We start from the raw sequence: 18,085 nt of genomic DNA, 5'->3' as shown, positions 1-18,085 counted from the left end.
GTGAGGTGGGGAGGGGGGGCATGTTCCCACATTGAATCCTGGTACGGCCTATGAAGAATGTGCCTCGAAAGAATCGAAAGTACTAGTCATCTATAGCATACAGCCTGGGTCATCAAGGGCTGCCTGGAATCTAGGTTAGGAACTTAGTACCAGGTATATTCTCCCCTTGGGTTCCACGTAAGTATTGTTGAGCACGTTTTCCTGATGGGAGGTTGCTCCTCCAGTTTTCCTGCCAACAGAGAAGTAAGCACCTTCTCCGAGACATGCTTGTCACCTCCCGCATCCTGACGAATTTCCAGTAGGGTTTCCCTATCACTCTGGTGGGAGCCTCTGTTGGATTGGTGTGACCTTAGCACTATTTTGTATGGCAGCAACTGGATGATCTCTCTCTCCCTGCACCTTCAAACACTGGTCCCAGCTGAGGTGCAGCCTCCTCTATCAAAGTGGGTTTTCAGATGTACACAGAGAGGGTGTAGTATATATTTCATGGACGGTAGGGAGGTTCTCAACCTCATTGCTTAGGATACTGGATTAGAAGTTTAAGTACGCTGGAAATAGTGGCCTGTCTTCATCTTTATGTTTATTTTATAGTAGTGGACGCATACAGTATTTGTCCTTTGGGGATTGACTAACTTCATTCAGCATAATGGTTTCCAGGTCCCTCCATGTCATGAGGTATTTCATGATCTCATTACTGTTTTTAAGGGATGCATAGTATTCCAGTGTGCATATGTATTGCAGTTTCATGATCTATTCAACTGATGGGTATTTGGGCTGTTTCCAGCTTCTTGCTACTGTGAACTGTGTTGTAATAACCATGGGAGAGCATATGTGTGTCCATGATCTGTTTCTTATTTCTTTGGGGTATATGCCCAACAGAGGTATTGCTAGGTTGAACGATATTTCTATTGTCAGTTGTTTAAGGTATCGCCACATCACTTTCTACAATGGCTGTACATATTTACAAGACTACCAGCCGTGTATAAGAGTTCCAATCCCTCCACATCCTCTCCAGCATTTGTTATTCTATTTGTTTGTTTGTTTGTTTGTTTTTCAACGGACCTTAGAGTGGGTAGACTCCATTTTTCCTTGCACTTTGTGAAGCCCCTTGTATGCCTATCCCATTGCTCAGAAAAGGAGGGTATCATAACTGCTTATTAGTGATTGGCAGCTATCAGGCTTCCTGCTAATGTTCATCATTGTTTACAGCATCAGCCACTGCCGATTCCATTATTACAAAAGTTCTGTAAGGTGGCTAGTTTTTTGTGTGACACAACAACTAATTTACACAAAAACTAATTTTTCTTTTTAAATTAACATTAGCCTATTATATCACTATTTTAATGAGCCTATTCACGAAGACATCAATGATGAAGACAGGGCTGGGCCTTCTGTAGAGAACAGCAATAGGAGAAATGAAAGAAGACTCATGTACAAGGCACTGTACTTTTGATGAAGAGGTGAAAGTGGTTAAACCACTTCCCCGCAAGTGAGTCCACTTCTCAGGGTAGACTGAATGTGAAAAAAAAAAGTCGAAATTGAAATTTTTCAGATGTTTGTTTATATGTTTGTTTGTTTTTATTTGGTAAAATTAAGAGTTTATCTGAAAAGCTCAAATAGAATAGGATGTTTTGGGGGGAAATATAATACAGCGGTTCTCAACCTGTGGCTTATGACCCCTTTGGGGGTCGAACGACCCTTTCACAGGGGTAGCCTGAGACCATCGGAAAACACATACTATATTTCCAGTGGTCTTCGGCACTGAGAAACCGCTCCTCTGTCCGTCTCCAGGCGGGTCTGCCCACATGCAGATACGCCCACATATGAGTACCTGCGTGAAGACTTACCCATGCTACACCATGCTTCCAGACAAAATTTCATTTATTTGTAATTAGAAATAAATATTTCACAATACATAATTGCACAATTGTTTTGTGATTCATCAGTATGCTTTAATTATGTTCAATTTGTAACAATGAAAATACATCCTGCATATCAGATATTTATGTTACGATTCATAACAGTAGCAAAATTAGTTATGAAGTAGCAACAAAAATAATTGTATGGTTGGGGTCACCACAACCTGAGGACCTGTATTAAACCGGTCGAGGCTTTCGGAAGGTTGAGAACCACTGTTCTAGTAGGGGGGACTTGTCCTGCTGAACATTACAGAAGAAAACAAACCTACAACCTAAACTACGTTATTGGTGCAGGAATTCAGAAAGATTAGTGGAACAGTTTTGTTCATAAGACGAAAGCACGGATTATTCACTAAGTGGTACTGGGACCACTGTTTACCTCGCTGGGGAAGGCAGCACAGTGTACCGGTTAAGTGCATGGCCTGAAAACAAACTGCCTGCGTGAACACATGAACTCTGTTAGTTCTTACAACTGCGGTCCTAGGCAAATGCCGTAACCTCTGTACTTCCTTCATCCGCTTTTCCTACCCGTGCTGCTGCTGGCGTGCGCTTTGTGCTGCTAACCACAGGGCCTGCGGTCCCATCAACAGCTGCTCTGTGGGAGAAGCATGAGGCTTCCTGTTCCTATAGAGATTGGCAGTCTTGGAAACCCACCGAGGCTGCTCTACTGTCCTAACGTGTTACTGGGACTCAGAACTGCCTGGGTAGCAATGAGTTTTTGTTTTGTTTTCATTTCTGAGAGGCCTGGTGGCAAAGTGGGTTACGACTTACATTGCTAACTGGGAAGCCAGCAGTTGGAAAGCATCGCTGCTCTGCTGGAGAAAGACAAGGCTTTCTACTCCCATGAAGATGTGCAATCTCAGAGACGCACAGGTGCAGTTCTAGCCTGGTCAGTCGGGTCACTAGGAATTGGAATCGACTGACGACAGTGAGAAAGAAGCCCTGGTGGCACTATTGGGTAATCATTTGACTGTTAACTGAAAGGTGGGTGGTTCAACCCCACCAGCCACTCCTAAAGGGAAAGAGAAGACTATCTGTCCCATAAAAAGTGCCAGCCTTGGAAATCCTATGTAGTCACCAGGAATTGGAGTCGACTCAGTGGCAGTGGGTTTTGTTTAAATAAACTGTTTATGGGATTATTGGAACTTTTAATTAGGCTAATATTTCAAGGGTTTTGGAGTATGGGCTGTGAACAAATGCACCAAGTATCAACTATTTCATTTTTGGGAAAAGAAACAACTATTTTTCACAGCTATACTCACCACAATCAATTCAGGTCAATTAAAGTTCCTGCCAAAGTAGTCAGAGATAGAGAATAAAGACCATCACCAGATTTGTAAGGATTTGATTTGATATACTAAGCTTCCCTTTAATCCTGAAGGAAAGGGGGGGGGGGAGTTAAAGGAGAGAGTGGCTGGATCAGATTTGCATTTTAGAAAAATCACGGCATATTGGAACCTAAATTCTGAGCACTAGGCTTGTGGAGGCTACCGTTTACCGTGAAAGTCCTAAATCCATTTTTGAGTCTCCACATGTGTTCAGTCTCCACTGACTTCTTTCTGACCATTAACCAGCAGTGTGAACAGCTTTGCCCTCAGGCCGAGTGTGTTGGAAGGTGGACTCCTACCACATCCCTAATGCATAGGGATTCACCTGGGTGTGCCCTCAGTGGAATTCAGGGGATTAAAGTCCGGAGAGTCAACCTGAATGACTTTATTGGAGGTCGCTGAACAGATCTCATTTAGTTCTTCCTAAAAGAGTGTAGGTAGCCCCAGCTTGGTCTCTGTCCCACTCCCGCCGTCCCACCTGCATCTGTAACTTACTGCTCCCTTACCAGTCATGCTTTTGTGGGGCTTCCCTTGTATCCCATGTGTATTTCAGTGACCGCATTTCTGTAAATCCTTGGATATCATTATGGCCCGATGTTGACGGTCTCCCTCACCTGGATGATGTGCCCCTCCTCGGTTTGTCTATTAGTTCCAACTCACCCTGCCAGCGAGTCTATTCTGATTCGCAGTGGCCCTACAGGACAGGGTGGAACTACTCCTCTAGGTTTCCAAGACTAGAATGCTTGATGGTAGTAGAGCCTCATCTTTCTCCCGAGGAGTGGCTGGTGATTTTAAACTGCTGACCTCCTTTATCTAGGGTCTCTCTTCTCCCCTAGACGAGTTCCTGAAAAAAATATGGAGTCCAGGAGCCTATTTATCCACAGCCACCTGTGTCACCCAGAGGGACGCCATGGTGGTCTGAACTGGGTCGGGAAGGAGACGGTGGAGAGGCTGAATAGCTGTCTAGGTGGTGCCCTTGGTACAAAGACTTGGCAGTTGACTGGAAGGGACAAGTAAGAGAAAGGGATGATAAAGAACAGCTTCCTGGCTTGGTTTCTCTTTCTCCTGGGGAGTACAGGGCACACAGTCAAAAGCATGCAAAACAGAGTTGCAAGCCCAACTCAGACCACTGACAATATCCCAGAAAGTTCCCACATTGATGGCTCCCCGCCAAACCTCCACAGTCACCTCCCTCCCTTCCTTTCCCTTCTCCACCCCTTCCTGCCCCCACCCCCACCCCCCATAGACTTCAATGTCTGCTTATTTTGGTGTGAAAATCATTTTTCTTAGTTTTCTCTTTGATCACAGTGGTGCCATATTTGTTTTAGGAGAGGCTGAAGTTCGCTGAGGATAATGTCCACGTTCCTCCATGTCGTGGTGTGTTTGACAGTTTCATTGGGGTGTTTAGAGAGCTGTCATGTTCCGTTGCATGTATGGAGACCGATCGGGAGTGAAGAGCTGACTTAGATGTAAGGTGGGTTTATAAATGTGTGATGCCGATGAGATTTTGGCGTGAAATGTTTATCCTTTCGTTAGCAGAGATCACTCAAGAGGCTTTATTCCATTGGGTTTTATGTCATTTTTCATGCCCCCTATCTCTGTAGTAGTGCAAATATATGTGACAACAGTTAAGTGTGTTTTTGTGTTTGGGGGGGTAAACTCCTTTCTCTCCTGTGGACAGGGGGAGTTGAGCTGCCGTGATAAAGAGCATTTGGGTGTGTAACACTACATCCAAGTTAAACCAAAGGAGGCATCAGTATTAGCAAATTATTTGCGTTGCAGGTGCTTTGATGAACCAGTAGAGTGCAGAGTAAGGTGACCAGATTTTAACATTGGTCAAGCGGGACACCATTGATAAAACTCATAGCCTGGCGAAATAGCCACACGGCAGCCGAAAACCGTATACCCTAGCTTGTCATGCATTCTTTCCAAAAATCAGGACTTTTTTTTAAAAACGCCGCAGGACGCAGGACAAATTGTTAAAAATCAGGACTATCCCGCCAATAGCGGGACGTCTGGTCACCTTAGTTGTAGAGCCTTAAGGATGTGACAGACTAGAGCCAGAACCCAGCAAGAAGGGCTGGCAGAAAGGGATTGGAAGGGAGGGAGGGAGATGACACATTGTAACTTCCAATGCCTGTGGGAAGTAGACACAAGAGATTAACAGGAGACTAGGTCAAAAAGTAACAATATACTTCAAACCATCCTCAGCTGGATCCGAGTTCACGGTCAGCTCACTGAAAGACTTCCTGCCGCACTCTCCCAAATGTTAGAGGAGTGTCGGAGAGGTTACATGTATGGTCCAACCTGGAGTGTTTGGTATTCTGTGTGGCCTTCACTGAACTCTCTGCATTTCCTCAAGTGTCAAATTGTCCCCAGACCCTTGCCTCCACCCCCACCCCCCTGCGCTACCTGCTGCCTGAACCCCCAGCTTTCATACTACTTTCAGACTCCCTCTGCAGTCACCACTTCAGAGATTTTGTAAAATGTTCCCTTAGCGCCCCTCCTAAGCAGGTGCCTCCACGTCTTCTACTGTCTCACAGCACTCACCTTTGCCCGGGCTTCGGATTGTGAAGCAGTCTGATGATTCGTTTAATAATTATCTATTCCAGGGGACCGGGGCAGGGATGGTTCCGTTTTCTAGTCACATGCCTGAGGCAATTGACAAGATATTTGGCAACAAAGTAACTGTGAAGGTTAAAAAAAAAAATCATCGACCAGGTGTGCTTTTCCTCATGAGAAGCCTGTGGCACAGCTGTCTTGTGCTGGTGATCACTGTTAAACTTCCCAGCACTGGATTAATTTGCAGTAATAACCCAAACCACCAGGTGTCGCTTTTCCCACATATTGGGCCCTAGAGGACTTTAATGTCGCTGGTATCTCTTCCTGCGCACGGGCTTGCTGCTCCAAGTGCCATTACGTCAAATCACAGCTCAAGCCTGGGAGGCATGGCTCCCGGGGCCCATCTCATGGGAAACAGGATTTTCATTTTAAACAAGATCCCCAGGTGATGTGAATACATGCACCTTAAAGTTTGACAAGGGCTGTTCTCCTGGACCTTTCTGATTTGAAAAAATGGGGAAGATGGGAAACAATACCCCCACCATAACGAAAGTCGTCCTCACACGGTCCTTTCGCATCACCCTTCAGAGGACTAAGAAAGAGGCTTGGCTTTTGTTTTTATTATGAATATAAAATGTACATACACGAATAGACATCTGCACCTTTACAGTTTGTCTTGACGTTCGTGGTTTGGGGGAGTGAATTTCTTTCGGTGGGCTCGGTTGCCAGCTCCCTCCACTACCCGGGCTTCTTCCCTTCACGACCTTCCTCACCTGCTGCAGCGCACCACTAAGTACAAACACCTGGTCCAGGGCATCAGCGGCCGCCTTTCCAATCCTTCCTCACCTGCTGCAGCGCACCACTAAGTACAAACACCTGGTCCAGGGCATCAGCGGCCGCCTTTCCTGTCCTTCCTCCGCCATTCCTTCCAACCCGCTCTGCTTCCCGTCCTGCCTCTGTGCCTTCCCGCCCTGGCTTCCCTGGAACAACTGCATGAAAACTCCAGGAGAAAACAGGGCCACAGCGACCCCCTTTGTCTTTGAGAGGCACCTTGAAGTATCATGCAAGAAGGAGGCCGCCGCAGTGGCCTCAGTGGGCCCGCCCAGCATTGCGCACTCTTCTACATCTTCTACTGGGGAGGCTCGGGAAGTGTGCTGTACAAAGGAAGCACTCATCAATAAATAAAAATAAATAGAGGTGAGTGTCACTAAACCAATGGCAAGGTGAATCCTCCTATCCCCGTGCTTTCTCGAAGCTTCATCGCGACGTGTTGCGAGGCCGAAGCTGAGCCTGCGGCTCGTGGCGCTCCCTGTGCAAAGCCTTCCAATGCCGGGGCTGCGCTTAGAACGTTGTGATGCGGGAGGCTTTGTAGGCGTTGGCTTTGAGGCTGTCGAATATGGCTTTGGTTCCGTTCTGCCAGTGCAGCACCAGGTCCATTGGGGTCTTTCCAGCCTGATCACAAAACAGACGAGAAACCATGACTGGCAGGTGGGGGGGGGCATCTATCAATTCACATTCTCTGTGTGTTTAACAACGTGCACTTTATAGAAGCTTGTAATATGTTCTACTACATGTCTTTTTGCAAGGAATCCTTCAGAGGTTTGCAAGGGTCCAATTTAGAGTCCCCTGACTGACTTATTTGCCCTTTAATGTTATATAAAGTTGCCCTCGTTTGACGGTTTGAACCAACCTCTACTCCATATTCTTCCCTGCAATCACCTGCACCTGGTGCATATGAGCGTCTAAGCAGCTGAAAGGCTTCCCCATCTTTCCTGCTCTATAAAGGAAGGCTACATAAGAGCCATCTGCTCCTGTCCCAATTTACCGACACAGGTGACTTAAAGACTGACTTAAAGCTAACTTAAAAATGGGTGATGTCAGTTTAACTGGGGGGCAGTTTTATATTCAAACCAGTTTTTTCCTCTGAGAGGCATTTGATGTTTCCCTGTGAAATGATCACCAGGTAAAATCCCTGGTCTCTAAACACTAGGTGGCAATAGCACCCTCGTACTTGGTTTGAGATTTGAAAATGCCTGAGTATCTCCAGGAGCCCCTAGGGAAAAGCCGGAGCCCTGGGTCCTAGTAGTTAGGTGCCGGCCTGTGACCTGCCAGGTCGGCAGTTTGAAACCATCAGCTGCTCCATGGGGGGAAGACAGGGCTTTCTACTCCTACAGAGAGGCTCCGGTCTGGGAAACCCACAGGGGCATTTCCTAGAAGGTCAGTGTCGGCATTGACTGGATGGCAGTGAATTTGATTTTGGATTTGATGTATCTGCAGGACCTTGGAGGATAGTGTGGGAAGCTGGTGGTGTCCCTTTTTGTTGAAAAACCAGTTCATGAAAAACTAGAACATGATTTCTTGGTCGATAGAAACTGGTGTTATGTGAGTTGCTTCAACTCCTCGGTTTAAATTTTCAGGTCCTGAACAGGTACTATTACTGCCCCTGGAACAGATTTCTCAGAACCCAGCGTTTACAATGGCCTCTCCTCAGAATTTTTTTTTAAGTTGGTGGCAAAGACATAGGTGATTAAATGCCAACTTTTTCTTTCTCTTGTTCATGTGCCTCAAGATATGCACAAACATTAAAGCCATGCCACCTCTCAGTTTTTGTCTATAGATGTGAAAAGTTCTAAACATTCCCACCTCTGTTTATTTTGAACTCTTTCCATCTCTTTCACCCAAAGGTTGCATACAGGTAATTTGAAATGTCAACCAGTCTGTACATCTATTTCGTTTGACAAACAGGGCTTACTTTAAAAAAAAAAGTTAGAATTCATTAGAAAGATTTAGAAGTCAAGAGATTTCCCAATTGGGTTTGGAATCTCTATGCAAAATAAAATCAACACAGCCCCTCTGGTTCCACATAGCAGTCATGCGCTGGTTTGGGGACCTGCCACAGTCTTTATAAGAGTTGGGTACACAGATTTTTACCAGCTACCCATTTACATGGTTTATGTGCTCTGTCCACTTCCTGTAGGCACGTGAGGTCACGGTCCTGCTGAGGGCTCAGATGCATAGTGGTTCCTAATTGGACTATGAGTCACAGCAGTTCCAAATCCCGGCCTCCCCAAGGGAGAACTATGGCAATGTTTAATCCCATAAAGCATTCCAGTCTTGGAGACTCACAGAAGAAGTTCTATACTATCCTATAGGATCACTATGAGTTGCCATCGACTCAATGGCAGTGAGTATGGTTGAATTTTCTGGTTTTCAACCTTAACTTTAAAACGGCTACAGCTCGGTTTGTCTTTCTTGAAGAACCCTGTCAGTAGACATTAAGGCGGTTTTGGACAAGAATAAAATAATACAGTTGCATTGCTTCCAGTCACCGTCAAGAGGGCATCTAATAGGTTATTTATTTATTTTTGTAAGTATCAATTCGTTGAGCCCATGAAGTTCATGGGCCCAGAATCCTCTTTTGGAGCCCTATTCGTATATTGAGAGCTATTTTCTCATAACTTCCTTGTATGACTCTCCATTAAAATTCATCTCCTGATTTCCTACCTGCTTTACCATTTCCCTAAGTCTGTTACTAATGCTCTGATCATGTCTCACTTCCTTTAAAAAGCTCATATTTTCTGCAGCTTTGCAGATGTCATTGAAGCTACATTGTCCCAGAGAGCTTTCAGGCACATGGGACAAGACCGGTCCTTGTGTTCAGCCCGAGGGATCCTGCCTTCAATGCTTTCCTGTCCCAAGCAGCCCCCACTTACTTTTGTTCCTATCACCAAGCCAGTTACTTTTTTTTTTAATGCTAGAATTTTCATCTCAGTCTCATAATAACACAAATCGGAGGAAGAAATTACTCACACTATTCAACAACTGTTTTTCTACCCCACCCCCACCCCCTACTTCTTAGCAAGTGATTCACCAAAACATCTTTCAATATTTTTCTTCAGTAGCTTAAACCCTTTCCTCCAAGTGATATTTTTAAAGCTTATATTTGAAGATGTTTGACTAGGAGTTGGGGCCATCAGAAAATGTTGATCATGTGCCCCACTTCGAGGTGAATTGGAAGGAACACTAAGACAAGGAACTCACACAGCATTTTCAGGAATAGGAAACTCTTCTGAAGGGTGTGCAGACAAAGTGGTAAATGGAGAGAAATGATATTTTAAATGTAGGCAAAAGTATGGCTGCCCTGCAAGAAAGTGACTGCTTTTCTTTTTGGTCTAAGGAGGAGAGGAGCATTCTGAATCACTCGGGAGGAAGAGCATGGGTTAGTTTTCTCTCATTGGCCCACGGCTGCCTTGACCACTGTAGAACTGCAGACCATCCCTAACTACCTTGACACAGCCAGGGGTGGCTGAGGCAGATGACGTCGACAGGTGCCTGTGAAGGTGAGTAGTTCTGACCATGCTTTACTTTCAAGACCAGCTTTAAAAAGTGGTACCAGGCACGATATTATGCACTAAGAATCTGTGGTAGTTACATAATTTCCTCTCAACTTGAAGATATATGAAAGTATAGGGGGTGGAGGTTAGCCTGTCAACCAGGTTACAGACTAATGGTGACTCCTTGTAGGTGTTGCCTTTTCATAAGGAGGGCCCTGGGAACCTCTCTCCCACCTCCTACCCCACCTCTCTCTGCCTTCACCTTCCTGCTGGCTAACCCTGATTGCTACGAGACCCCTGTAATGCTTCTACTGCCTTTGAATCCACATGACTTTGCACCCACCGGCCTGTAATCTTCCTGTATTCTGCATCATTGCATGTGGCTGCCTGAGTCTAACGAGGGACTTATGGACTAGTATCGGACTTAAGGACTTGAGTGAGACTAGGCTGGGATGCTTTCTGGATATATATAATTACTTCCTGATATAGAGCTCTTTCTTATACATATATGAGTGTCTCTGGATTTGATTCTCTGGTCACCCTGGCTTTGGTGACTCGGTGTAAGTGGTAGACTGCTAACCAAAAAGTCAGTAGTTCAAACCCACTAGCTGCTGTGCGTGAGAATACCTGACCATCAACTCTTGTGGTGAGCACAGCTTAGGAAACCTTTGTGGATCCGTTCTACTCTGGTGACCCCATGGTGAAGCCGGGATGTCACAGGAGAACTGTGCTTGATACGGTTTTCAAAGGCTGATTTGGTGGAAATGGATTTCCAGGTCTTTCTGACAAAGCACCTCTGGCAACCTTCTGGCTAGCAGCCAAGAGTGTTGAGTGTTAACTACTCGCACCACCTAGGGACTCCCATGAAAGCCATCACAGCCGCTAGATCGTCTTCCCTTCCCCAACCAAGTCACTTGAGTTATTACCAAGGTTAACAACGTCCTAATGGGAATGGACATGGACATTTACATCATCACAATATCCACTACCCCTCACTCCCCCACCCCCACCCCGCCATCCAACACTTCTGTTGTGGAAATATTTTCAAATATTCACAAAATGCTCTGTCAAAGGCAAAGCCCAAAGATAGTACTTACGCAGTTCTTGATGTTGAGGTCTGCGCCGTACATAATCAACAGTCTGGTCATTTTGTACCGATTCAACCTCACAGCATCGTGCAGAGGGGTATCCCCTTCCTAGAGAAGCAGAATAAACCGGTTCCAGGCCGGTCTGGATCCAGACAGAGGGCCCCAGGACAGATCCCAGGTTGGGGATCAGGAACCATGGATGATACTCACTCGATCCTTGGCGTTGAGGTCCGCCTCACAGGCGATGAGATGCTCCGCGCACTCGTAGTGGCCCGTCCTCACAGCCACATGCAGCGCTGTGCTGAGCAACTGAAAAATGCCAACACTGCTGATGGGCTGGGAGGCAGGACAGCGACTTCCCAAGACCCCAAGGCATGTAAGAGACACGTCCGGGGTGGCTGCACAAGGCTCGCGCAACTGCTGACTACAGTGATGAGGCTGGGGGGCCCAGGGGAAGGAGGATGAGAAATACCTTATCACGGGCGCTGATTTTTGCTCCTTTGTTCAGTAGCAATTTTAAGGCCTCCAGCTTTCCCCCACGGCTTGCCCAATGGATGGCTGTTGATTCAAGCTATACAGGGAAGCAAAAAGGACCCAACTGTCAATGAGAACCTGACAAAGGAGTGAATACTTGGTTTCTAAGGCCCAGGGATCCCGAGGTTTGCTCAGATTTCTCTGGCAACACTGGGTTGTCTTCACCTAGATTGCCGATTCTTACTGTAAGTCAGAAGTTCCAGTCACAGCTGAATTCTATGTGTGTTTGTGTATTCATGTGTGGATTCCTGTGCATGTATGCTTTTACCACAGGGAGTTTCCTCGGAAATCTACCAGTGACAAAAAGAGATCCTAGCATTGCTTGAGAATTGACTGTATCCCACCATTGCCCTGCACACTTTAGATGCATCTAAACCCCATAGTAACACGATGAGGTAGACAGAACGGGCAAAAAAGCCAGGCTCCCAAAACAGCTCCACTCACTTCGCCCCAGGACCTGCAGCCCATCAGATGCCGAAGAGATACTCAAATCCACATCTGCCCCGAATTTTAAATTATACTTGCCAAATATACTTAAATGTATTAGACGAATGTATTGACAATTTGAGCAGAATAAAAATAGTCCCTTTAAGAAGAACTTTAACCAGGATGTGACCTACCCTATTGTAGCTCTTTCTCGGTCTTGTATTGATTCTCTGCTGTCTTTGATGCCAACACAGCTCTGCCCCAACTGCTGGGCGACTTGGGGTGACTGCACACTGTACTTGTTTCTCCTGGGATCCTTTATCGCTGCTCTAGTTGGTATGCCCACGTCTGGGCTTCCAAAGCTCACACCTATGATGTTGTTGTGTGGCATAGTGGTTAATCACTTGGCTTCCAACAGAAAAGTCGGAGGTTCAAACCCACCAGCTGTTCCATGCGCGAAAGAAGCGGTAGTCCGTTTTCCCTGAGGATTACAGGACAGCCCTGCTCTGTCCTGGGGTCACTACGACTAGGAATCAGCGTGACCACAACAGGCCTTACAGGCAAGCATGTGTTCAAAGAGTTCTTTACTTCTACTTTAAAACATGCGTGTGTTGGGGCCTCCCTTTTACCCAAGGCCTTTGCAAGCCTTTTTTTGGGCCCCTTTTCACTTTGCTATGGTGTCCAATTGGGTTCCGTGTAATTACACGAAGTCTTTTCTACACCCAGTCTTTAGTTCATAAAGTATGTTGTCTATCGGTCTTCATAGACATCAGCAGTGGCTGAATTACTGAAGTCTGCAAAGCAGCTACTTTCCCTCGATGGCGATTCATTTAGCATATAGTCCAGCCTCAGATCTCACCGATGGCAATGGACATCTGTCCTGTAAAATGTGCAGCTGGACAAGCTCGATCCCCTACTGCTGTCAGTCAGGAGGCCACGAGTAGGCTCCCCGGTAGAATGGAAGGACAGGGTGTGTTGAGAGGTAAGCACTGAATGGATTACTTCTTGGTAAGGCCACTGACTTGATTAAAATTAAAACCCACCTCTCTGGTGAGGATATGAAATTCTGTCCAAGAGTTTGTATTTTCTTCCTTGTCCTGGAACACGCCCTTCTTTCTAAATATGTATGGAAAATGCTTTCCACATGACCTCGTCTCCTCTCCCAACTCTCCTTTGTACAGAGAAATGAGCTTTCACCCAGTTCTTTCAGATCAATTTTCAATCCCATCAGCCTGGCTTTTCATTGTAGGTTTTCTCCAGCTTCGTACAGCCAGTCAACTTATTTTGGCTCATTTCCAAGCGAAGCAAGATACTTACCATATCACGGAATTCAATCTGGGCTCCGGCTTCCATTAACTTCTCCACAATCGCTAAATGTCCTTCCAAGCAAGCTCTGTGCAGAGCTGTCCGTTTGTACTGTCAGAAGAGAGATGAAAAAAAGAGAGAGAGCCATGCATTTGAAAATGTGCATAAGCCCCTTCCTTTACAAGGAACCGGCACGAGGCTGGGGCTCTGATGGCCTAAGTGATAGAAACTCGAGTGTGCATTTATGAATTAGAAATGCCAAATGGACGAGCATTGCAGAACAACTAGGGACTTTATCCTGCAACTAAGTTCTACACTTCCTGCCATGTTATTTTCTAAGTGCTCAGAGGTCTGTGTTGAAGGATGCAAACTTAAAAGGTTCAAAACTACCCAAATGCGGACATTTCTCATCCTTGAACTTTGCACTTCCATTGTGTGTCATAGCTGCCATGCAGATCAGAGAGCTTTCTCCCATCGGACCGGAGCGAGGCTGAATATCAAAAGGTATTCCTTCTTATGCCATTGCATAGAGACCCTAGTTCATTCGAGGTGATCAGGGGCTGAGGGAAGCAGGCAGCCTCCCCTTTCTCCGGGAGAGCACCTGGTGGCCGCCCCATCTTTCTCCTGCAGATCCAGAGGTGTTTCCCGCTGCAGACCGTGCATGTACGCAGCCCAGTTGGCAAGCACTATGCCACCAGGACTCCGTCAAGTACCCAGTTAGGGGATATTAATTACACTCCCTAGTGTGGGTAACTCTCCCGACTATCTATGTCCAAGACTCTCACATCAACTCAAACAGAAATTTAGGATCTCTTCAACACAACTCTCCTTCCCCCAGCCCCTGATAAGAAAGCTGTCTGATCTGCATGCACACTCGAGTATATATATATTCTCAATAAAGTGTTTTCTTCAGTTAAAATGGTATTCATTTTTTAAGAGAATGTCTCATTTCTATCGTACAATTTAAAAAATGATCCCCAATTCAGTTTGTAGGAGAAAAAGGAAAGGGGACTTGTCTTGTCGGATAAATTGAACGAGTGGATTAATTTTTCATTACTAAGGAATAGATCAATAGACTGTCAGAGCTGAACAGAAACCCTCCTGAGACTACACAGTCAAGTATCTGATGGATGGCCTAGAGGTTGGCGGCTCAGACTCACACACTGACTCCACAGGGGGCAGACCTAGCGATCTGCTCCCATAAAGACTACAGCCAGGAACCCCTGTTCCATCGCACAGGGTCTGCTACGAGTTGGAATCAACTCAAGAGCACCTAACAACAATGGACAACTGTAGGCATCCTCTCATTCCAATAGCCTCTGTTTGCAGATAAAGGAAACTGACCCAGAGCATGTAAACTATGTACTAAAGATCTAATAGCCAGGCAGCAACGGAACTGGGACTTGAACTCTCATCTCCAGACTCTTAGTCTAATACTGAGGGGTTGGGGTCCAACCAAGCAAAGATGATGCTAAGGGTCTGCTTCCCCCCAAATGAGTGACTTGTTGGCTCTGTCTTATTTAAAGTCGATTAAAGACAGGCTGAGAGATCAGCCTGACAGATGGAGTATAGAAAAGAGTGTGATTCTGATTTTTGCGGGGCGTCCGGGGGTGGGGAAGCATGGGGGGGGACCAGTGCACTCTCCTATTATGCTCCTTATGTGGCAACAGCTGGGGAAGCAGCTTCAGGTGGAATGATTCTGACATGCCATTAACAAGGTTTGCGGGAAAGAATAAGAAACACACAATTAATGAGCTGGATTTTGCAGTGCTTTTATATAAAACTTACCTCATCGCAGACATCTGGATTGTTCTTGTCTGACAAGAATTTTTCTACTACCGGCAGTTTGTTCTCCAGGGCAGCCTTCAGAAACCTAGGCACATCCACAGGTTCTGCCTAAGCCAAAAACATCGTATGAGCATTTACTGTGAGCTCTGTAACATCCAGCCAGATAATAATACCCACGTGACACAGCCCCACAGCAGCCCCGGGGGTGCAGTGACTGGTCAGCTCTCAGCTGCTAACTGAAATATTGACTGGTGGTGCAAACCCACCCGCTACTCTATGGGAGAGAAATACGGCGCTCTGCTTTGTTCAAGACCACATATAGCCCTGTAAGCCCTGTGGAGCAGCTTCACTTTATCCTATAGGGTCAGTATGAGTCAGAATCAACTTGACAGCAATGGGTTAATGGGTATAGAGTGCAAAGTCAACACTTACAATGATTTCGGGTTCAGATTCCTTCACAATTGGAACTTTGGTTTTCCTGTATTTCTTTCTTTTCTTGAGCTGAATGATGGTTTCCAGGTCTTCTAAATTTTCAAGCTTTGACCTTTGTTCTAATTTCTTCTTCTTGAGCTAAAATAGAAATTCAGATTTCATTATATGATGGGTTCTACTGATAAGCATTCTGGTTGTGCCCAAAACTCTGGAAGAAAATATTTGAACAGTTGAAATGAAATAATAAAATGATGATAATTCTAAAATTAACCATTAACTTTAATTTAGTGTTTCTTATTAATGTATTTGAGTGCCTAATTCTTCAGCTAATTCCTTCAGCTTCATTTCTTTTGCTTATAGAATCAGTCCTCTAACTGAAGGCATCCCTTCTTTACTCTAATCTTTTAAGTGCTTATTTTGTAATCACTAGCATAAATAAGCCCCAGAATTCTGGGGAAAGCGTTCTTATCATCTTCAAAAGTTAAAGCTTTTTTTTAACTCCAAAGAAGTCAATAATCATAAAGCTCTAAAATATTAATGTCTCTCTCTTTAATACCTACCTCTCTTAAGTGGCTTACCTCTCTAAGCAGGACGTGTGAAACAGACTGTCCTAACTAATGCATATTTTATCTGTGGTGAGTAAATAATAAATATTCACCAGCAACACAGATTGTGTCAGCACAAATATTGGGCATAGTCAAAACAATAATCTATGGACTATAAATCATGCCATGGAAGGGGACATAAAGCTCTCCCTTGGTTAGGATTAACTAGATGGAGTGTAACTAACATAAAACATCAGAGATTCACTGACATATTTTTGTTTCCTAATCTATCTTTGTATCAGGATATGGTTAAAAACATAACCGAAATTCACAACCAGTGAGTCCATTCTGACTCTTAGAACCTTAAAGGACAGAGTAGAACTGCCCCTGTGGGTTTCCATGACCGTAGCTCTTTAGGAGTGGAAAGCCTCATCTTTATGCCACAGAGCTTCTGATGGTTTCGAACAGCTGTCCTTGTGGCTAGCAACCCAATGTGTAACCACTATACCACCAGGGCTGTAGCACATTGAATCACTGATCAGAATCCAGAGGAAATAGGACGGTCAAAGAATCATTTCCTATAACCTGCCCCATAGAAATCGCCTCTTTGTGTGTTAGAATTAGGGAAGGAAAGTCTTTGGAAAGGTTGCGTTTCTTCTGTTTCTTTCTTTGCTCCTTCCTCCCTGCCTTCTCGGCTCCAGCCCCAACCTCCCAGCAGTGGGCCCGCAAGAAGACTCTTACCTCTGCTTCTCTCTGTTTCTCGCTTTTCCACTGTTGTTCCGCCCGGCTCACAGGGTGGCCTGGGAGTGGTTTCAGGTCATCTTGCTTCTCCGAGGTAACAGCAGCCTCATACTGGCCATTTCTGAAATCCTCCGGCAGGAACCCCCCCGCCTCTCCATTGCCGTTCTTCTTCCCCGTGACCTGGGGGGGAATGGAAGGACCAGTGCTTTGGGGCCACTCTCCACAGAAGATGCCTTCCCTCCCTGGCCATGGCCTGCCTCTGTGAGGCCGATGCTCGGAGGTCTTCCAGGATTTCTGTCAGGTGCTTGCCCTAGTCTCTTATTTAAATAAAGGCTTAGATTCAGTTGACATGTTTAAATATATTTTCAATTTGCTTAATAACATCTCTCCTAGGAAAGCCACCGTCCCCTCTCATTAGTTAAGATTCTTCCAGCTTCCGCCCTTTTGATATAACATGACTGGCCTTGAGTTATAAAGTTTCTGGATATATGATCCTGGGATAGAACATCTTCCTGAAGGTATTTTGATAATTACAAGTGATTTCACACTTTAGTAAGGAAGCCAGAGGAGAAGATAAAATATGCAGATAATTCATTACTGGGAGCTCTCAACAGGTGACGGCAGTTTCAGAATATCTATGCACCGTGCCTAAAAGAAAGAGGCATTTCAATTTTCAAATAAAAACAGACAGAGCCAGTTTTCACTGGGCAAAGAAAATGCAGCTTACATACCAGCTCCTCCACTTTCAGCACCACCATGCTTGCCCGTGTGGGTCTGTGGAATGAACCCTGCTGAGTCCCCCCACCTCGGTCAGTTTATATAGCGTGGGTTGGGTGAGATAATCTTCCAACCTGGGAACCCACTCAGCAGCCAGCTCAGAGGCAGGTGAATTTTCATTCCAGACTCAGTGTCTGGGAAGCTGACGAGGGCGGGGCTGACAAGCCAGCCCACTGAACATGTGCATCAGGAAGAAATGTGAGAGGGCCGGTCCTCTGGTATGACCGCACCACTCAACAATCCGAGTCATCCTACTTATCAAGGGCACAGCTGTCTGTTGATATTGCACCACATAGCTGCACTTTT

At 45.6% G+C, this 18,085-nt stretch overlaps 1 protein-coding gene across 2 annotated transcripts; it reads right to left on the bottom strand.

Moving 5' to 3' along the window:
• Positions 1-6,409: 6,409 nt before the first annotated feature.
• Positions 6,410-17,849, bottom strand: ANKRD1 (ankyrin repeat domain 1). Of its 2 annotated transcripts, none has more exons than XM_045291603.1 (10): positions 17,734-17,849; positions 17,003-17,182; positions 15,717-15,854; positions 15,285-15,392; positions 13,509-13,607; positions 11,704-11,802; positions 11,442-11,540; positions 11,241-11,339; positions 6,656-7,261; positions 6,410-6,582 (listed from the first exon to the last, which is right to left on the bottom strand). In XM_045291603.1, the coding sequence occupies exons 1-9, from the start codon at positions 17,758-17,760 to the stop codon at positions 7,151-7,153; spliced, it is 960 nt and encodes a 319-aa protein (XP_045147538.1). In that variant the 5' UTR covers positions 17,761-17,849; the 3' UTR covers positions 6,410-6,582; positions 6,656-7,150. The 2 variants fall into 2 exon arrangements, with proteins under 2 accessions (XP_045147538.1, XP_004701137.1); XM_004701080.2 differs by having other exon boundaries at positions 6,410-6,612; positions 6,686-7,261.
• Positions 17,850-18,085: the final 236 nt, after the last annotated feature.

The sequence above is a fragment of the Echinops telfairi genome, unplaced genomic scaffold (assembly GCF_000313985.2).
Source record: "Echinops telfairi isolate 266 unplaced genomic scaffold, ASM31398v2 ScPeMD7_70;HRSCAF=299, whole genome shotgun sequence".
Classification (NCBI taxonomy): Eukaryota; Metazoa; Chordata; class Mammalia; order Afrosoricida; family Tenrecidae; genus Echinops; species Echinops telfairi.
Note: the sequence above shows the minus strand (reverse complement) of the source record. Positions and strands in the feature narration are given on the sequence as shown.

Bases quoted from the DNA above. Each gene is read 5' to 3' on its own strand.
- ANKRD1 (XM_045291603.1), bottom strand. From the start codon at position 17,760: ATGGTGGTGCTGAAAGTGGAGGAGCTG. The intron at 13,608-15,284 runs GTAAGTTTTATA...CTCTTCTGACAG, and splicing joins ATCCAGATGTCTGCGATGAG to TACAAACGGACAGCTCTGCA. The intron at 11,340-11,441 runs GTGAGTATCATC...CTGCTTCTCTAG, and splicing joins ACCTCAACGCCAAGGATCGA to GAAGGGGATACCCCTCTGCA.